This window comes from Salvelinus fontinalis, chromosome 28 (genome assembly GCF_029448725.1).
Source record: "Salvelinus fontinalis isolate EN_2023a chromosome 28, ASM2944872v1, whole genome shotgun sequence".
Lineage (NCBI taxonomy): Eukaryota > Metazoa > Chordata > Actinopteri > Salmoniformes > Salmonidae > Salvelinus > Salvelinus fontinalis.
Genome location: NC_074692.1, coordinates 20,862,468 through 20,877,834, shown reverse-complemented (window position 1 = coordinate 20,877,834; position 15,367 = coordinate 20,862,468). Strand labels below are relative to the sequence as shown.

Below are 15,367 nucleotides of genomic sequence, written 5' to 3'. Positions count from 1 at the left end.
TGTTTGCATTTCCATCTTGCTCCGGTATACTGGGGTCATGTCGGCGTAAATGTTTCGACATGTTTGAGGTGTTGGCAGCTCGTTGAGCATGGCGACATAACGTTAACGTTTTATCCACAACTGTCTGTCCATCGCCGATGTAATTTACTTGGAAGCCAAAATGTTGAACAAAACTGGAGATTTAAACAATGATGAAGGATACTCCAATTCTGGTTTATCGACCCCATCACTCGCCATCGTACAGAACTAGTTATTTTTTTATTTTTTTTACATTTATTTAACTAACTTATTTAACTTTATTTAACTAGTCAGTTAAGAACAAATTCTTATTTACAATGATGGCCTACTAGGGAACAGTGAGTTAACTGCCTTGTTCAGGGGCAAAAGGACAGATTTTTACCTTGTCAGCTCAGGGATTCGATCCAGCAACCTTTGTTACTGGCCCAACGCTCTAACCACTATGCTACCTGTCGCCCAGGTGTAACTCACAAAAGGACAGTTCGAAATTTTCAGGAGACTGAAAAGATTTGGCATGGGTCCTCAGATCCTCAAAAGATTCTACAGCTGCACCATCGAGAGCATCCTGACGGGTTGCATCACTGCCTGGTATGGCAACTACTCGGCCTCCGACCGCAAGGCACTACAGAGGGTTGTGCGAACGGCCCAGTACATCACCGGGGCCAAGCTTCCTGCCATCCAGGACCTCTATACCAGGCGGTGTCAGAGGAAGGCCCTAAAAATTGTCAAAGACTCCAGCCAACTAGTCATAGACTGTTCTCTCTGCTTCCGTACGGCAAGCAGTACCGGAGCATCAAGTCTAGGTCCAAGAGGCTTCTAAACAGCTTCTACCCCCAAGCCATAAGACTCCTGAACATCTAATCAAATGGCTACCCAGAATGTTTGTTTTTCCCCCCTCCACCTCTTCTATGCTGCTGCTACCCTCTGTTAATATCTATGCATAGTCACAGCATCTCCTCGACCAAACGGTGCCCCCGCACATTGACTCTGTAATGGTACCCACTGTATATAGCTTCGCTATTTTTATTTTACTGCTGCCCTGTAACTATTTGTTACTTTTATTATTATTTGTTTTTGTACTTTCTTAAAACTCCATTGTTGGTTAAGGGCTTGTAAAGTAAGCATTTCACTGTATTTGGCCCATGCAACAAATAAAATTTGATTCGATCTTTAACAAAATAGCCTGAATAGCCAGATTTACTCAAGATGCATAGGCCTACAACCGTGTCGGCATTATCTATAGACCTAGTGTTTTATTTTGTAAATATGTTTTTTTTATGTATTCATTCCGGTTCACAGTGTGGACCGAACTGAGGTCCCAGTAACGAACGGTTCGGTATGAATATGTGTACCATTACACCCCTACAATCAAGTGAGAGTGAGGAGTTTCCCTGGATCAGTGGGTATTAGTGGTTATCCTGATGGCTATAATAGATCTTCTTCACCTCAAGTCATCCTCATCCTTAAAGCAAAGATTCACCCAATTTTTATGTTATATCGTTTTTGGGCATCTCTGAGCGATGTTCTATCGATTCCCGGGGTCATTTCATTTTCCATGTGTCTGAGCTCTTCCATGTGTGTCTGAGCTCTTGCCGTCCACGTTGGGCAGAAATACAGCCGGTATGACGCAAAATGCATCACATGATGCAAAACGCATCATACTGGCTGTATTTCTGTATTTTGAAAGTTCTTTATCATGAAAACTACTTGATTGCTGGCTTGCAAAACATTTTGGGACTGTATCAACAGTGGACTAATGAAACAAATACCAAAAGATAGTTTGAGTGGAATTTTATTTATTTTAAGTATCATCAGACACCACTCCAGAGGTTGGAGAACACAGTCATCTCAGCCTCATGATACAGGGAAACATTTGAGAGAAAGTGAGAAGATACCCAGTGACTAATTTTCCTTTTCACACTTTATGCTGTTATAAATCAGTTTATCTGACATGTGCTTTGAACAGGGAACGCAAACATAACAATCTGCAGCGTATAATGAAGCTGACCATGTGTCAGAACTACCCGTACATGCATCTGGGTGTGCACTGGGGAAATAAAGGCAAAGACATGCCACTAATTCAATTCAGACAGCAAAAAATGTACATACTATTTATTTCAAGTCTCTTATTGCATTTGGCTTTGTTGTCACTCTCTTTACAGATACTGAATTAAGTAAAAATGACTGTATATCAGAATACAAAACAAGTTCCCACAAGCCCAGCATGGAGGATAATTGATCTGTGCAAAGATCCTGTGCACATAAAAAAACACACATCAACACCTACAGAATCATCTCAAAATAACAACTTGCCATTTAAGAATCTAGTGCGTCTGTCGTCCATGTTTGAAAGGCAGGAATTCCACTGTTTACTACACCCTAAAAATAAAAAGCTGTGTCATAACAGTTACCTCACATCTCCTCAAAGTAGCCTATGCACTTTTAATCCCTTTATCTATTTCTGGTAGTAGAGGTGTATTGTTGATGTCATTGTATGTGAGGAGGACATAAGTTCTATCAGTGTGTTGATGGTGTATGGCTGGAGTGATGCCATGTTGTCCTTTATACAGGCCTGAGGGGGAGGCACCACATGTCTTCACAACCTGCTACAGTAGGGGGGGGTTCAGATACTTTGTCAACCAAATAATTAAAGAGAAACCTGCGCCTTTTGGCCCAACAATCATACATTTGCAGAAAAAATGTGCATGTTTTCAGTACAGTGCCACTGAGAGAGGGGGCAACCTTGGGTAGTGTGCCGTGGTAGTGCGGCCGCCCTCCAGAACAGTGGCACTGCGTCAGGGCTGCCCTTCAGTGCAGAACCACCATCTAGGCAGCAGTGGTCACAGGCCCTTGTCAGCACTGGATAGTGAGTCACAATGGCCTCAATTACAGTAGACTGGGGAGTGCACCTCACCATGGAAGCCCACAGAACCTGACCAACTGACAGCTGCAATTCACATATTAAGAGGCATTGATGGACAAACAGCACACCATTTCTCTTCAGTTTGACAGACAAATAAAGTGGAACAAATGTGCAGGTGATACTGCAGTCAGAGCATATTAATTCAAATTATTAAAAGACTGACGAGAGACCATTACAAAACCTGGACGAAAAACACAAGATCACTCAAAGAGACTACCATATGTGACTGTTCCAATCAATACCATTACTATCCTGTTACAACAACAGGCACAGTTCAGTTGCAAACCTTGTTGGAAAATACATCATTTGAAAATAGAAGATGACAAACTATGAACACAGCAACTCAGATGGGCCACTGTGTCAGAAGATAACTGACTAATATTTACAACCTAAAAGACAAAAGGACAACACAAAGGGCAACCTGCAACAACTCTCAATATTGTAGAGATAAGCATGGGTTGGGCTAAGGTATGCACTTGCATGATGAATCAGTACTGAATCCATAACTGCAGATACCTCAAGAAAGGAAAGGTACAGTGGAAAGGTACATACAGTATGTTGCAACATGGTACTCGTGGTTAGAGCGTTGGGCCAATAACCCACTGTTCCCCGGGCGCCGAAGACGTCGATTAAGGCAGCACCCCGCACCACTCTCATTCAGAGGGGTTGGGTTAAATGCGGAAGACACATTTCAGTTGAAGGAATTCAGTTGTATAACTGACTAGGTATCCCAATTTCCCAATCTTCAGATTTATAACAAGCATGCTACAAGTGACAGGCTACAATGTAAAAGTTGCCCAAACAGGCTCATTTTTAAATCACTCAATGGCAACAAGTAATCCCCAAAAACCAGACATAGGGAACTGTTTTTAGTGTTATAATGCATCTCTTTTCAACAGCATACAACAAATCCAGAGTTGTTGACTAACTCTCTCCTGCATTAATTGATCGCTTGTGTACTGATAAAGAGATTGTTGATAGTGGTAACAATGTAACAAGTCAAGGGAACCAAGCATGATTTCCTTGAATTTCCTCCATTGCTGCTGTCTGTGGAGGAAATTATTGAAATTGTTCCAAGCTTTTCACTGTGACCCAAAGTGAACCCACCATCTTTACACAAGTCAGTTACCTAGCAACATCGCGGCAGGGTAATCACAAATTGATGGCTCGCAATGCTCATCACATGCATAAAAAAGATGCGCTGAAATAGAATACTGTCTAGGACTCACCCAAAATCAAAGTTAATTGGCCGTTCCCTCTTTCGGTCACGAGCGCGGTTTGGTTCCTCTGTGGGATACTCAGCAGACATAGAAAATAAAAAGTGACATTACATGCCAGCTTGAAATGTTACAATGTAGCCCACAGTTAATTTTGTCCATTTCCTTTCCGTTGTCTTGAGGACGTTTGATAGTTGAACTACTTCATTTAAACAGGAATTAGGGACAGCCTCAGGTCATCATCTTTCTTGAGCTGCATCCGAGTCCTCACATTTCCTTGAACAAATAACTACGTTGGCCCTAAACTGTATGGTAGTAAACCGATAAAAAGCGGGGTCAAGTTATGACAACCGACAAAAATCCATGTAGGCTACTGAAACGTTATTGTATCCAGTAGCAATTCACACGCGAGTTGACTTCATCACTTCAGTTACCGCTCGAGCGAAAGAGACGCTCTGGATTCAAACACCGATAAAACCGAAGTCCGTAAATCCTCTTGAGTCAAGAGTATTGCGACAATATGGTGAAGATACTCGCAATCCTGAGCTTCTGAGGGTTGCCTCTAGTCTTGTTTGCTACATAAGTGAACGTGAACCACAACTATGAATTTGCTTCCCTCTCGCGCTCAGGCCAAATGGATTGCGCCCCCTGTTGGCCAAATGCTCGTGCATTTCCGCAAGCGGAAATGAGTTACCTCTGGTTCGTTCAGCCATTCCTATGGGGAAAATTAATGGGGAAAGAATAGGGTTTAAGGAAAAACGCCGGAAAATGAAGTCTGAGGTTAACACAGGTTTAGGAGATCCTATGCGTTTTGATATATGAGATAATATCAGTCAGTTAACATGAGCTTTATGCATTATGAAGCTTTTATGTTCTTTATGTGCTTTTTTTAATTACATAAATGCTTAAAAATTGACAAAAAGTGACAATACCTGATGAAGATTATCTCATAAGAGAACATCTCCTAAGCCTGTGTTTACCACAGTCCTTATTTTCGGCGTTAATCCAAAAACACCATTAATTTCCCAATAGGCTTTGTACAAAGACCCATGGCGGAGTTACTGCATACAAAAAGATGCCATTACTATTTCTCTCTATATGATGCATACTTATGAAAAGATCGAATGATGTCAAGGAAAATGTAGGTTGTGCATACGACAGGGAAATAAGGCTTAACATTAAATTCAAATAATGTAAAATCTATTCAATTGGTATAGAGTATCACAGTATGATTCAAAATACCCATAAAACCTAGAGGACACACAAGGAAATGGTTCCAATCATTTTTCCAGCATTAATTTTAGAAACACTTCAAATAAGGGCTGTGTTTTGTGTAGGTTTACCCTGGTGTGATGTTTTGATAACTGTGTAAACCTCTCTAGGACAAGGTGTCTTTTATCAATATATTCACCTTTATTTACCCTCAAAAAATGAAATGCTAATTAGCTGCTAATGTAGCTATCATAAAGAACTACAAATGGCATGATGATCTGAATCGAGGCAAAGGTAAGAATCTCTGGATTAACTATCAAATGTTAGCTAAAGTGGTAATTAATAAATAGGCTACATTTCTTTAAATGGACAATTATGTGAACTGTCTTCTGCAAATTTTAAGTTGACACAATACCCGTTAGCAAAGACATCAGCTAGAGATGACATGCAGGAGCTTACAGGGATTTGTAGTTTTGCATGATGTCTACTTTGACGCTAATTAGCATTTTCGAATCTGAGACGAAATAGAGCCGAATATACTGATAAAAGTCAGCTTGTCCGAGAGAGATTTACATGGTTATTAAAACGTCACACCAGGGTTAGTCTACACAAAACACAGCCCTTATTTTAAGTATTTCTAAAATCCCCTATGGGAAAAATGAACGGTGGAAAAACTATTGGTTTGATTGGTATTATGACACCTCCACAGTGGTGCTCTACAGGAAGCACCATGAAAACCCAGCCTACAGTTGATGATGACCATATATCTCTGACTGCATACAGAGTAAGGAAACAAATATGTAATTTTGGAATATGGGTGAACTATCCTTTTAAAAGCCGAAAGAAACCATAAAGTAAAGTGAAATATTTGGAAATGTGGTCTCTTTTCCTTTGTCCTTTCCTTATACGCTTAATGTTGTATGCTTTAAAACAAGATGGGGCCTTGCAGTCACATGTTGCATTGTTTATAGCCAGACCTTTATACACTGCTCAAAAAAATAAAGGGAACACTTAAACAACACGTGCTCATGTGCTCAGTGTGAACCTGCTTTCATCTGTGAAGAGCACAGGGCGCCAGTGGCGAATTTGCCAATCTTGGTGTTCTCTGGCAAATGCCAAATGTCCTGCACGGTGTTGGGCTGTAAGCACAACCCCCACCTGTGGACGTCGGGCCCTCATACCACCCTCATGGAGTCTGTTTCTGACCGTTTGAGCAGACACATGCACATTTGTGGCCTGCTGGAGGTCATTTTGCAGGGCTCTGGCAGTGCACCTCCTTGCACTAAGGCGGAGGTACCGGTCCTGCTGCTGGGTTGTTGCCCTCCTACGGCCTCCTCCACGTCTCCTGATGTACTGGCCTGTCTCCTGGTAGCGCCTGCATGCTCTGGACACTACGATGACAGACACAGCAAACGTTCTTGCCACAAGCTCGCATTGATGTGCCATCCTGGATGAGCTGCACTACCTGAGCCACTTGTTTGGGTTGGAGACTCCGTCTCATGCTACCACTAGAGTGAAAGCACCGCCAGCATTCAAAAGTGATCAAAACATCAGCCAGGAAGCATAGGAACTGAGAAGTGGTCTGTGGTCACCACCTGCAGAACCACTCCTTTATTGGGGGTGTCATGCTAATTGCCTATAATTTCCACCTGTTGTCTATTCCATTTGCACAACAGCATGTGAAATGTATTGTCAATCAGTGTTGCTTCCTAAGTGGACAGTTTGATTTCACAGAAGTGTGATTGACTTGGAGTTACATTGTGTTGTTTAAGTGTTCCCTTTATTTTTTTGAGCAGTGTATATTTATAATCTGGACTCTGACATTGTTTGTTTCGATATATCTTAATTGAATTATATTTTAAATTGTTTTGGGGATTTGTGTGTATTGTTAGGTATTACTGCACTATTGGAGCCAGAGCTAGAAACATAAGCATTTTGCTGCACCTGTGACAGCATCTGCAAAACATGTGTAGTAATTTTTTGTAAGTGATTTACCCAAAATACTCTGTAAGGTCAAAGTGTAAGAAAAATTCTAACATTTGTAAAAAATCTTGTTTAGATAAGTATTCAACCCCCTGAGTAAATACTTTTCAGAATCAGCTTTTTCAGCATTTACAGCTATGATTCTGTCTGGTTAAGTCTCTAAGAGCTTTGCACACCTGGATTGTACAATATTTGCTCATAATTTTTTTATTTATAATTCTAGCTCTGTCAATTTGGTTGTTGATCAATGCTAAACAGACATTTCAAGTCTTGCCATAGGATTTCAAGCGTTTATAACTCAAAACTGTATCTAGGCCACTCAGGAACATTCAATGTAATCTTGGTAAGCAACTCCAGTGTATGTTTCAGGTTATTGCCATACTGTAAGTTGAATTTGTCTCCCAGTGTATGTTGGAATGCAGCCTGAACCAGGTTTTCCTCTAGGATTTTACCTGTGTTTAGCTCTATTCCATTTCTTTTCATCCTAAAAAAACTCTCTAGTCCTTGCCGATGACAAACATAGCCATAACATGATGCAGCCACCACCATGCTTGAAAATATGAAGAGTGGTACTCAGCGATGTGTTGTGTTGGATATACCCCAAACATAACTTTGTATTCAGGACACAAAGATAATTTCTTTGCCACATTTTTTTGCAGTTTTAGTTTACTTTACTGTTTATTGCAAACAGGATGCATGTTTTGGAATATTTTTGTTCTGTACAGGCTTCCTTCTTTTCACTCTGTCAATTAGGTTAGTATTGTGGAGTAACTACAATGTTGATCCATCCTCAGTTTTCTCCCATCACAGTCATTAACATCTAACTTTTTTAAAGTCACCATTGGCCTCAAGGTGAAATCCCTGAGCGGTTTCCTTCTTCTCCGGCAGCTGAGTTATGAAGGATGCCTGTATCTTTGTAGTGACTGGGTGTATTGATTCACCATCCAAAGTGTAATTAATAACTTCACCATGCTCAAAGGGATATTCAAGTTTTTATTTTTTTCTATCTACCAATCAATAGGTGCCCTTCTTTGCGAGACAATGGAAAACCTCCCTGGTTTTTGTGGTTGAATATGCTTGAAATTCACTGCTCCACTGAGAGACTTTATAGATAATTGTATGTTTGGGGTACAGAGATGAGGTATTTATTTAAAAATCATGTTAAACACTATTATTGCACACAGAGTGAGTCCATGCAACTTATGTGACTTGTTAAGCACATTTTTACTCCTGAACTTATTTAGGCTTGCCATAACACAGGTATTGAATAATTACTGACTGAAGTAATTTAAGCTTTTCTTTTTTAAATAATTTGTAAAAATGTTGAATAAAAAAATTCCGCTTTGACATTATGGGGTATAAAATCCCAATTAAATTTAAATTCCCGGTGTAAAACAACAAAATGTGGTAAAGTCAAGGGGAATAAGTCAAGGCACTGTAGAAACGGCACACATGATAAATCTACTTCCACAGACCAACATTTGATCGTGAAAAGGTAAAGGAATTGTTGCATATGGAGGGTGTTGTCTGACTCTGTTTTCCCAATTAGATCCTTTTTACCATTTGATTATGCTCTAGAATACATTAAAAGGTAATCGTGAAAGGAAATCATGTCAGACAGCCACGATAGCATTCAGGGGTTGGTCCTCCTTATACTTCAGTCCATGAGGTGGCGATAGTGTGCCACTGTTGGTTCATAGCCACCAATCCAGGACGGGGAAAAAGTAAACGGTGAACTTGATTTGCTGAGGCTGAAGAGGAAGTGATTGTTTATTTTGTATTTACACGTGTAAACAATCCTATTTTCGCCTAAATTTGTCCGCTGTATTATTGAAACACTGTAAAGATAGATATCACTTTTAGTCTAAATGCAATCTGAGCCCTCTCACGTAATTCGGGAGCGAAATGTCAAGATTATTCGTTAACATGATCTTTCAAGTGACGGGGAAGGTAACATGGGGAACCTCAGGACGACCTCCACTTTTTACTGTGCCACCCGTTAGCTTAGCACATGTTCAGACCGCCGGTAAGAAAGATTACATTGATCTCCCTGTCCTAAATGAAGACGAGCTGGACGAGCAGTTTGTAAGAGGGTCAGGACCTGGTGGTCAGGCGACCAACAAAACCAGCAACTGTGTGGTGCTCAGGCACATCCCAACTGGCATTGTCGTTAAGGTGACTAACATATTACATTAAGCCTTTTTTAGTTCATGATGACCATAAGACAACCAATATTACACATGGACAACACGAAATACATTAACTTTTTGATAGGCTATTTTTCCTGGGCCATACTTCCATATGCATATGATGTATGGGGGTCTTTTAGGTCCCCCATAAAGGTAGGTAAGGTGCCCCATTTAGGAGCAGTGGTGTCGTGCTCATTTTTTAGGTGAGGGAGCGCAAAAGAAATATAAATTACGTCCTAATTTCCTCAATCTAAGTTTGTATGGACAGATGTAGCCTTTTGAATAACCTATCATTACAGGGCTCTCCAACTCCGTTCCTGGAGCACTACCGTCTTCTATGTTTTCACACCAACCCCAGTTGTAACAAACCTGATTCATTTTATAAACCATCTAATTATTAGAATCAGCTGTGCTAGATTAGGGTTGAAATGAAAAACCTACAGGATAGCTCTCCTGGAATAGGGTTTGAGAGCCCTGTTATAGAATATGCATAAAATGCATCCTCCAATTGCAACGTCTGCCCATGCCCACACATATTGTCTCAAGAAAATGTTATATTTTTATACCCTAAAACACCAAGTTAGGCATACCTAATTTCAAAATAGACCATCATCATTGTCAATCATGAATGATAATTATGTGTTTTACCGGGTCTAACTGCATCTGCATGGCAATCATTTTATTTATCTCAATCAGTTTAATGGGAATAGCCTATGCATTTCAATCTTCTTGAATTACTGTTTGTGAGTGAACAACTTTATCTCATGATCATGACATATAAAAAGTAGCTTTTTCAAAATATGTTTTGTCGAGATCATGAGATAAACTCTATAAATAGGAGAGGGCGGATTGATGATAGATTGACAGTATGTCTGAGGTGTCAGAACCCACGGTCCATCTGCACATTTGTTTTAATTTATTGCTACACTAAGGGATGATACATTTCATGCTAACATCATGCGTTCATTTGTGTTTCTGGAGCTCATCAGTTTATAAGTTTGAATGTTAGCAAGCTAAATGTCCCTTACCTTGAGCTAAGAGCTCTTGGGCAGCTAAGCCCTCGTGTGGCAGTTAAGCCCTGAATGATGACTGACAGGCAGCACTGTCTCCCAGGCTGTATGCCACCCCCAAGACCACAGCCAATTGTATGTAAGCAACAACGCAGCTACAGAGCCTTCAGAAAGTATTCATACCCCTTGACTTATTCCATATTTTGTTGTTATAGCTTGAATTCTCACCCATCTACACACAATATCCCATAATGACAAAATGAAAACATGTTTTTAGAAATGTTTGCAAATGTATTGAAAATGAAATAGATAAATTAGATATTTCTGTAAGTAGTCACACCCCTGAGTCTGTGCTTAGTTCCATTCCGTTGTATTTTTTATCCTGAAAAACTCCCCAGTCCTTTAACGATTACAAGCATACCCATAGCATGATGCAGCCACCACTATGCGTGAAAATATAGAGAGTGGTACTCAGTAATGTGTTGTATTGGATTTACCCCAAACATAACACTTTGTATTCTGGATAAAGTATTACTTTAGTGCCTTGTTGCAAACAGGATGCATGTTTTGGAATATTTGAATTATGTACAGGCTTCATTCTTTTCACTCTGTCAGTTAGGTTAGTATTGTGGAATAACTACAATATTGTTGATCCATCCTCAGTTTTCTCCTATCACAGCCATTAAACTCTGTGACTAACTGTTGGCCTCATGGTGAAATCCCAAAGCGGTTTCCTTCCTTTCCGGCAACTGAGTTAAAGTAGGAAGGACGCCTGTATCTTTGTAGTGACTGGGTGTATTGATACACCATCCAAAGTATAATTAATAACTTCATGCTTAAAGGGATATTCAATGTCTGCTTCATTTTTTTTATTTTATTGGAAAACCTTGCCTGTCTTTGTGGTTGAATCTGTGTTTGAAATTCACTGCTCGACTGAAGGACCTTACAGATAATTGTATGTGTGGGGTAGAGAGATTAGGTAATCATTTAAATCATGTTAACTGTTATTGCACACACAGTGAGACCCATGCACCTTATTATATGACTTGTTAAGCGGATTTTTACTCCTGGATGTATTTAGGCTTGCCATAACAAAGGGGTTGAATACTTATTGACTCAAGACGTTTCAGCTTTTCATTTGTTATTAATTTGTAAACATAAAAAAAAAAGACATTCTACTTTGACATTATGGGATATTGTGTGTAGGCCAGTGACAAAAAAAAATCAAAACTTAATCCATTTTAAATTCAGGCTGTAACACAACAAACTGTGGAAAAAGTAGAGGGGTGTGAATACTTTCTGAAAGCACTGTAACTTGGCAAGTCTTGTAGATTTTAAATATACTGGTTGTTAGCTTGCATAACTGATCTCTATAATTGTAAGAGACACTTCATGTTTTATGGATAATATTTACATTTACAGAGTGGGTGTGCTCTCATTCCTGACAGGCTGATCAGATTCAATAGCAGTCTCAGAGGCCAGGAATAGAGCTCACCCCTTGGATCAGATATGCATCTGCCTCTAAAGCACTTTCACAGCTAATATGCCTGCAAGGAGCCGGAACTATGAAACCGCCTACAAAGCAGCATCCTGATTTATCAGCCTCAAAGGCTGAAATTTAATCTGATCAGCCTGTCAGGAATGGAGCTCACCCACTGTAAATATTATCCAGTTATGCAAGTTAACAACCAGTATAGATAACAAGTTAGCTTGTGTCGTGGAAATATTGAATCAAATGTTTCTCAGATACCGGAGCTTGTCAATTCAAATAGACTTTATTACAAAAAGTAACAAAACCGAGCAATTCCATGGAATAACTAAATTCTCTTGCCACAGACCTCAGGCCTTATAGGTTTCCACCTTCAGATAACACACATGGTCACTCCCCTCTATGTAGATGATTAACACCCCTTTGCCTCTCGCCACCATTATCTTTCTGTCTCAATTCTTGCTTGTTTGCAGATTCTATTGGTGGCGTATCAATAGCAATGATACAAAAAATAAGACACACGTACTGCAGGTGTCTGTCCAATTATACTCATACGACTACACAATGGCTCTCCCCAAGCCTGTAATGGCACAGACATACATATACAATACAACTACATGCCCTAAAGCCAGTCACAGGACCAGGCAATGACTTCCCTCAGGCCTACAACCACACAGGCATACATACATAATGCAATTGCATGTCTCAATGCTAGTCACAGGACCAGGTAATGACTTCCCTCAGGCCTACAACTGCACAGGCATACATTTTCTGCCTACTTTCTGTTTTTACATGTCTAGTGATTAACTCCATGTTGACCCAGCTCTGTTCATTCACCTGAGCTCAGCCTTTATTCTGCTTGCACATATCTATTAATTAAACTTATATTCATTCTGCTTACTACTTATATTAGTGCATAATATATGTACTGGAAAATCACCCATAGTCATGAATTTTCCCCTACACTTGCTAGATAGCTAGCTAACAAGACTACATAGCTAACTAGCTTGCTCACAAGACTAGCAAAGTTAGCTGCGTTGTTCCTTGCATGCGATTGGCTGTGGTCTTGGGGGTGGCACACAGCCTGAGAGACGGCGCAGCCTGAGAGACGGTGCTGCCTGTCAGGCATCGTTCAGGGCTTAAATACCCCGCATTGTTATCAACGTAGCCACAGGGCTCTGATGAAGTGGTTCCTGTGATCTCGCCATGAGGGAACAATTGTTTCCTATTTATATGTCCTCTCTGGACTTATGTAAATTAGAGCACATTATGTTAAAAATGTTAGCCTTTTATTTTGTTTCAATCAAAACATATATCCTCCCTAGTGGCTCTGTTGAGTTTCGGTGCATGATATCTTTTTCTGGACTATTCAGCTTCAGCTAAATAACCTAAAATCTCATTAGAAATGAGGTGTTGTTTTTGGTGTAACAGTAATGTTATAGGCCTACTAAGCTATGGTATGCATTATAGTCGGTTCTGTTATTTATGTAAAATACAAATTAAGAGATTGTGATCTTGTGAGACATTGATCTAACTATGTGTAGGCAAAAGTTATTTTAAACTATTGGAGCGCCCTTCGGGTTCTTAAAGGACAGAGCTAAATTAACTTTTAATTAGCTTGAACACTTGGTTTCAATATACCCTATTACAGAATAAAATAAAACAGAGGAACTATCAATTCATAGAATTTATTTGCATAGATTTAATCATCAAATCAATTGACCAAGAAGTGAACATATATCATTACTAGGTAGAATTGAAGGGAATTTGTTTTAAAACAATCATAAAATCAAGCTTTTGATGTGGTGTATTCATGCATCTCAATAAACTATAACTTAAATGCATTATTACCTCCAATTTGTCCAAAATTCACATTTCCAATTTCCCACCCTGACATACCAAGGTAGAACGGGCCCTGAATCTCAACCAATATTCAATATAGGCTAAATATCCCAAGCAGGGTTTCAGCAACTTTCAGAGGTGGTCAGGCTCTTGGGCTTTGCAGTGGCCACTCTGTTTTGGGTGTCCTCGGCAGAACGGTGTCACCGTAACCAAGTGGTCACATATCGTTCTGGGTTCGACTGCGCAAGAGAGGGTTGGTGGAGATTTATGAACATCAAGGCAGACACAGCTGAATTTAAAAAAAAAAATCTTATTGGCCAAAGTTGTCAAGCCTCCAACGGGCCTCCGCAGTACACACATGTAGCCTACAGTTCATCATTCTCACCACCGCCAGAGAGAAGACAGGGAAGAAGCCACCATTTACATGCCTCTAGGCTGCTATAGACTACGAATTTATTTGGATTGTCATTCTGTTGTTTTTCATGGAATTTGTGGTAATTAAATAATTTATTTAGAATTGATCCGAATACATTTTCTGTGTATTCTCAAATTGACGCTCCATCAGCGCTCCATCAGCGCTCCATCAACGCTCCATCAGCACTAGACACTTTAGGAGGTACCGTAATCTGTACATTTTTATTGCTAACTCCTCTCTCATAATTCAGTGCCATCAAACCAGATCGGTAGAAACAAACCGCAAAAGAGCTCGGCAGATAATGAGGGAGAAGCTTGAGGTCACCTACAAGGGAGAAGAGAGCGACATTCTGAAGAATAAGAAGGAGTCTATACAGAGGAAACAAGACAAGAGGAAAAAGGCAAATGAGAATTTGGAGAAGAAGAGACTTTTCAAAGAGGCACTGATGACAGACTCCAAACCAGGGGATGACAGGGGATGAAAAGTATGCATGAACATAACATTTAGTCTGATCAACAAATATGTCCTACCTCATCGTGATCTGTATTGTAAATAAAGAGCACCTATTGAAATCCATTATATTGTCATCAATCTGTCTAAGATACTTTTATTGGACCAATAAAATCAAAGGTCTTTTGAGTCTTTGATCTTCAGGCTGGAGAGTTGGTCCAATTCAATCCAATAACTTTGTTTGCACCTTGCCTGTTAGAGCCTTGCATTTCTCTCGGTTTCTGCAAAGCATTCACGTATAAGCCCCCTGGCGTGAATGATACCTTCAAATGAAAAAGAAAAGATAAAAACACACTTAAGTTCTTGAGTCCATGAAACGTCAAATTATAACTTTACAGACCCCAATGGTGCATAGTAGATTTCACACGGCAAGTACTAGATCGCGAGAACCCAAGGAGGCATACAGCCTTCCCTATTGTTTTCAGTGAAACATATGGACCACTGCTGGGCCAATGTGTACTACAGTCCTGATGCTCTGTTTAAATGTTTAGAAACATGAATTATCCCTGCTTGTGATATGCTTTTGGAAACCTTTGGAACATTCATATCACAGAGAACA

At 40.0% G+C, this 15,367-nt stretch overlaps 2 protein-coding genes across 3 annotated transcripts in view; one reads left to right on the top strand and one right to left on the bottom strand.

Moving 5' to 3' along the window:
• Positions 1–4,788, bottom strand: part of LOC129826357 (membrane-associated phosphatidylinositol transfer protein 2-like) — a 105,709-nt gene extending 100,921 nt beyond the window's left edge. For both annotated transcript variants that reach the window (XM_055886990.1, XM_055886992.1), the window contains exon 1: positions 4,171–4,788. The gene's annotated coding sequence lies outside the window, so the exon portion shown is untranslated. The remainder of the gene's footprint in view (positions 1–4,170) is intronic.
• A 4,272-nt stretch (positions 4,789–9,060) lies between these two features.
• Positions 9,061–14,874, top strand: mtrfr (mitochondrial translation release factor in rescue). The gene is made up of 2 exons (XM_055886989.1): positions 9,061–9,528; positions 14,549–14,874. Exons 1-2 carry the CDS (start codon positions 9,259–9,261, stop codon positions 14,777–14,779), a joined length of 501 nt encoding a protein of 166 aa, XP_055742964.1. The 5' UTR covers positions 9,061–9,258; the 3' UTR covers positions 14,780–14,874.
• Positions 14,875–15,367: the final 493 nt, after the last annotated feature.

What these genes read in the sequence shown, in the direction of transcription:
- mtrfr (XM_055886989.1), top strand. Translation starts at nt 9,259, where the DNA reads ATGTCAAGATTATTCGTTAACATGATCTTTCAAGTGACGGGGAAGGTA. An exon ending in CAACTGGCATTGTCGTTAAG is followed by an intron (nt 9,529 to 14,548) that starts GTGACTAACATA and finishes CTCATAATTCAG; the next exon opens with TGCCATCAAACCAGATCGGT.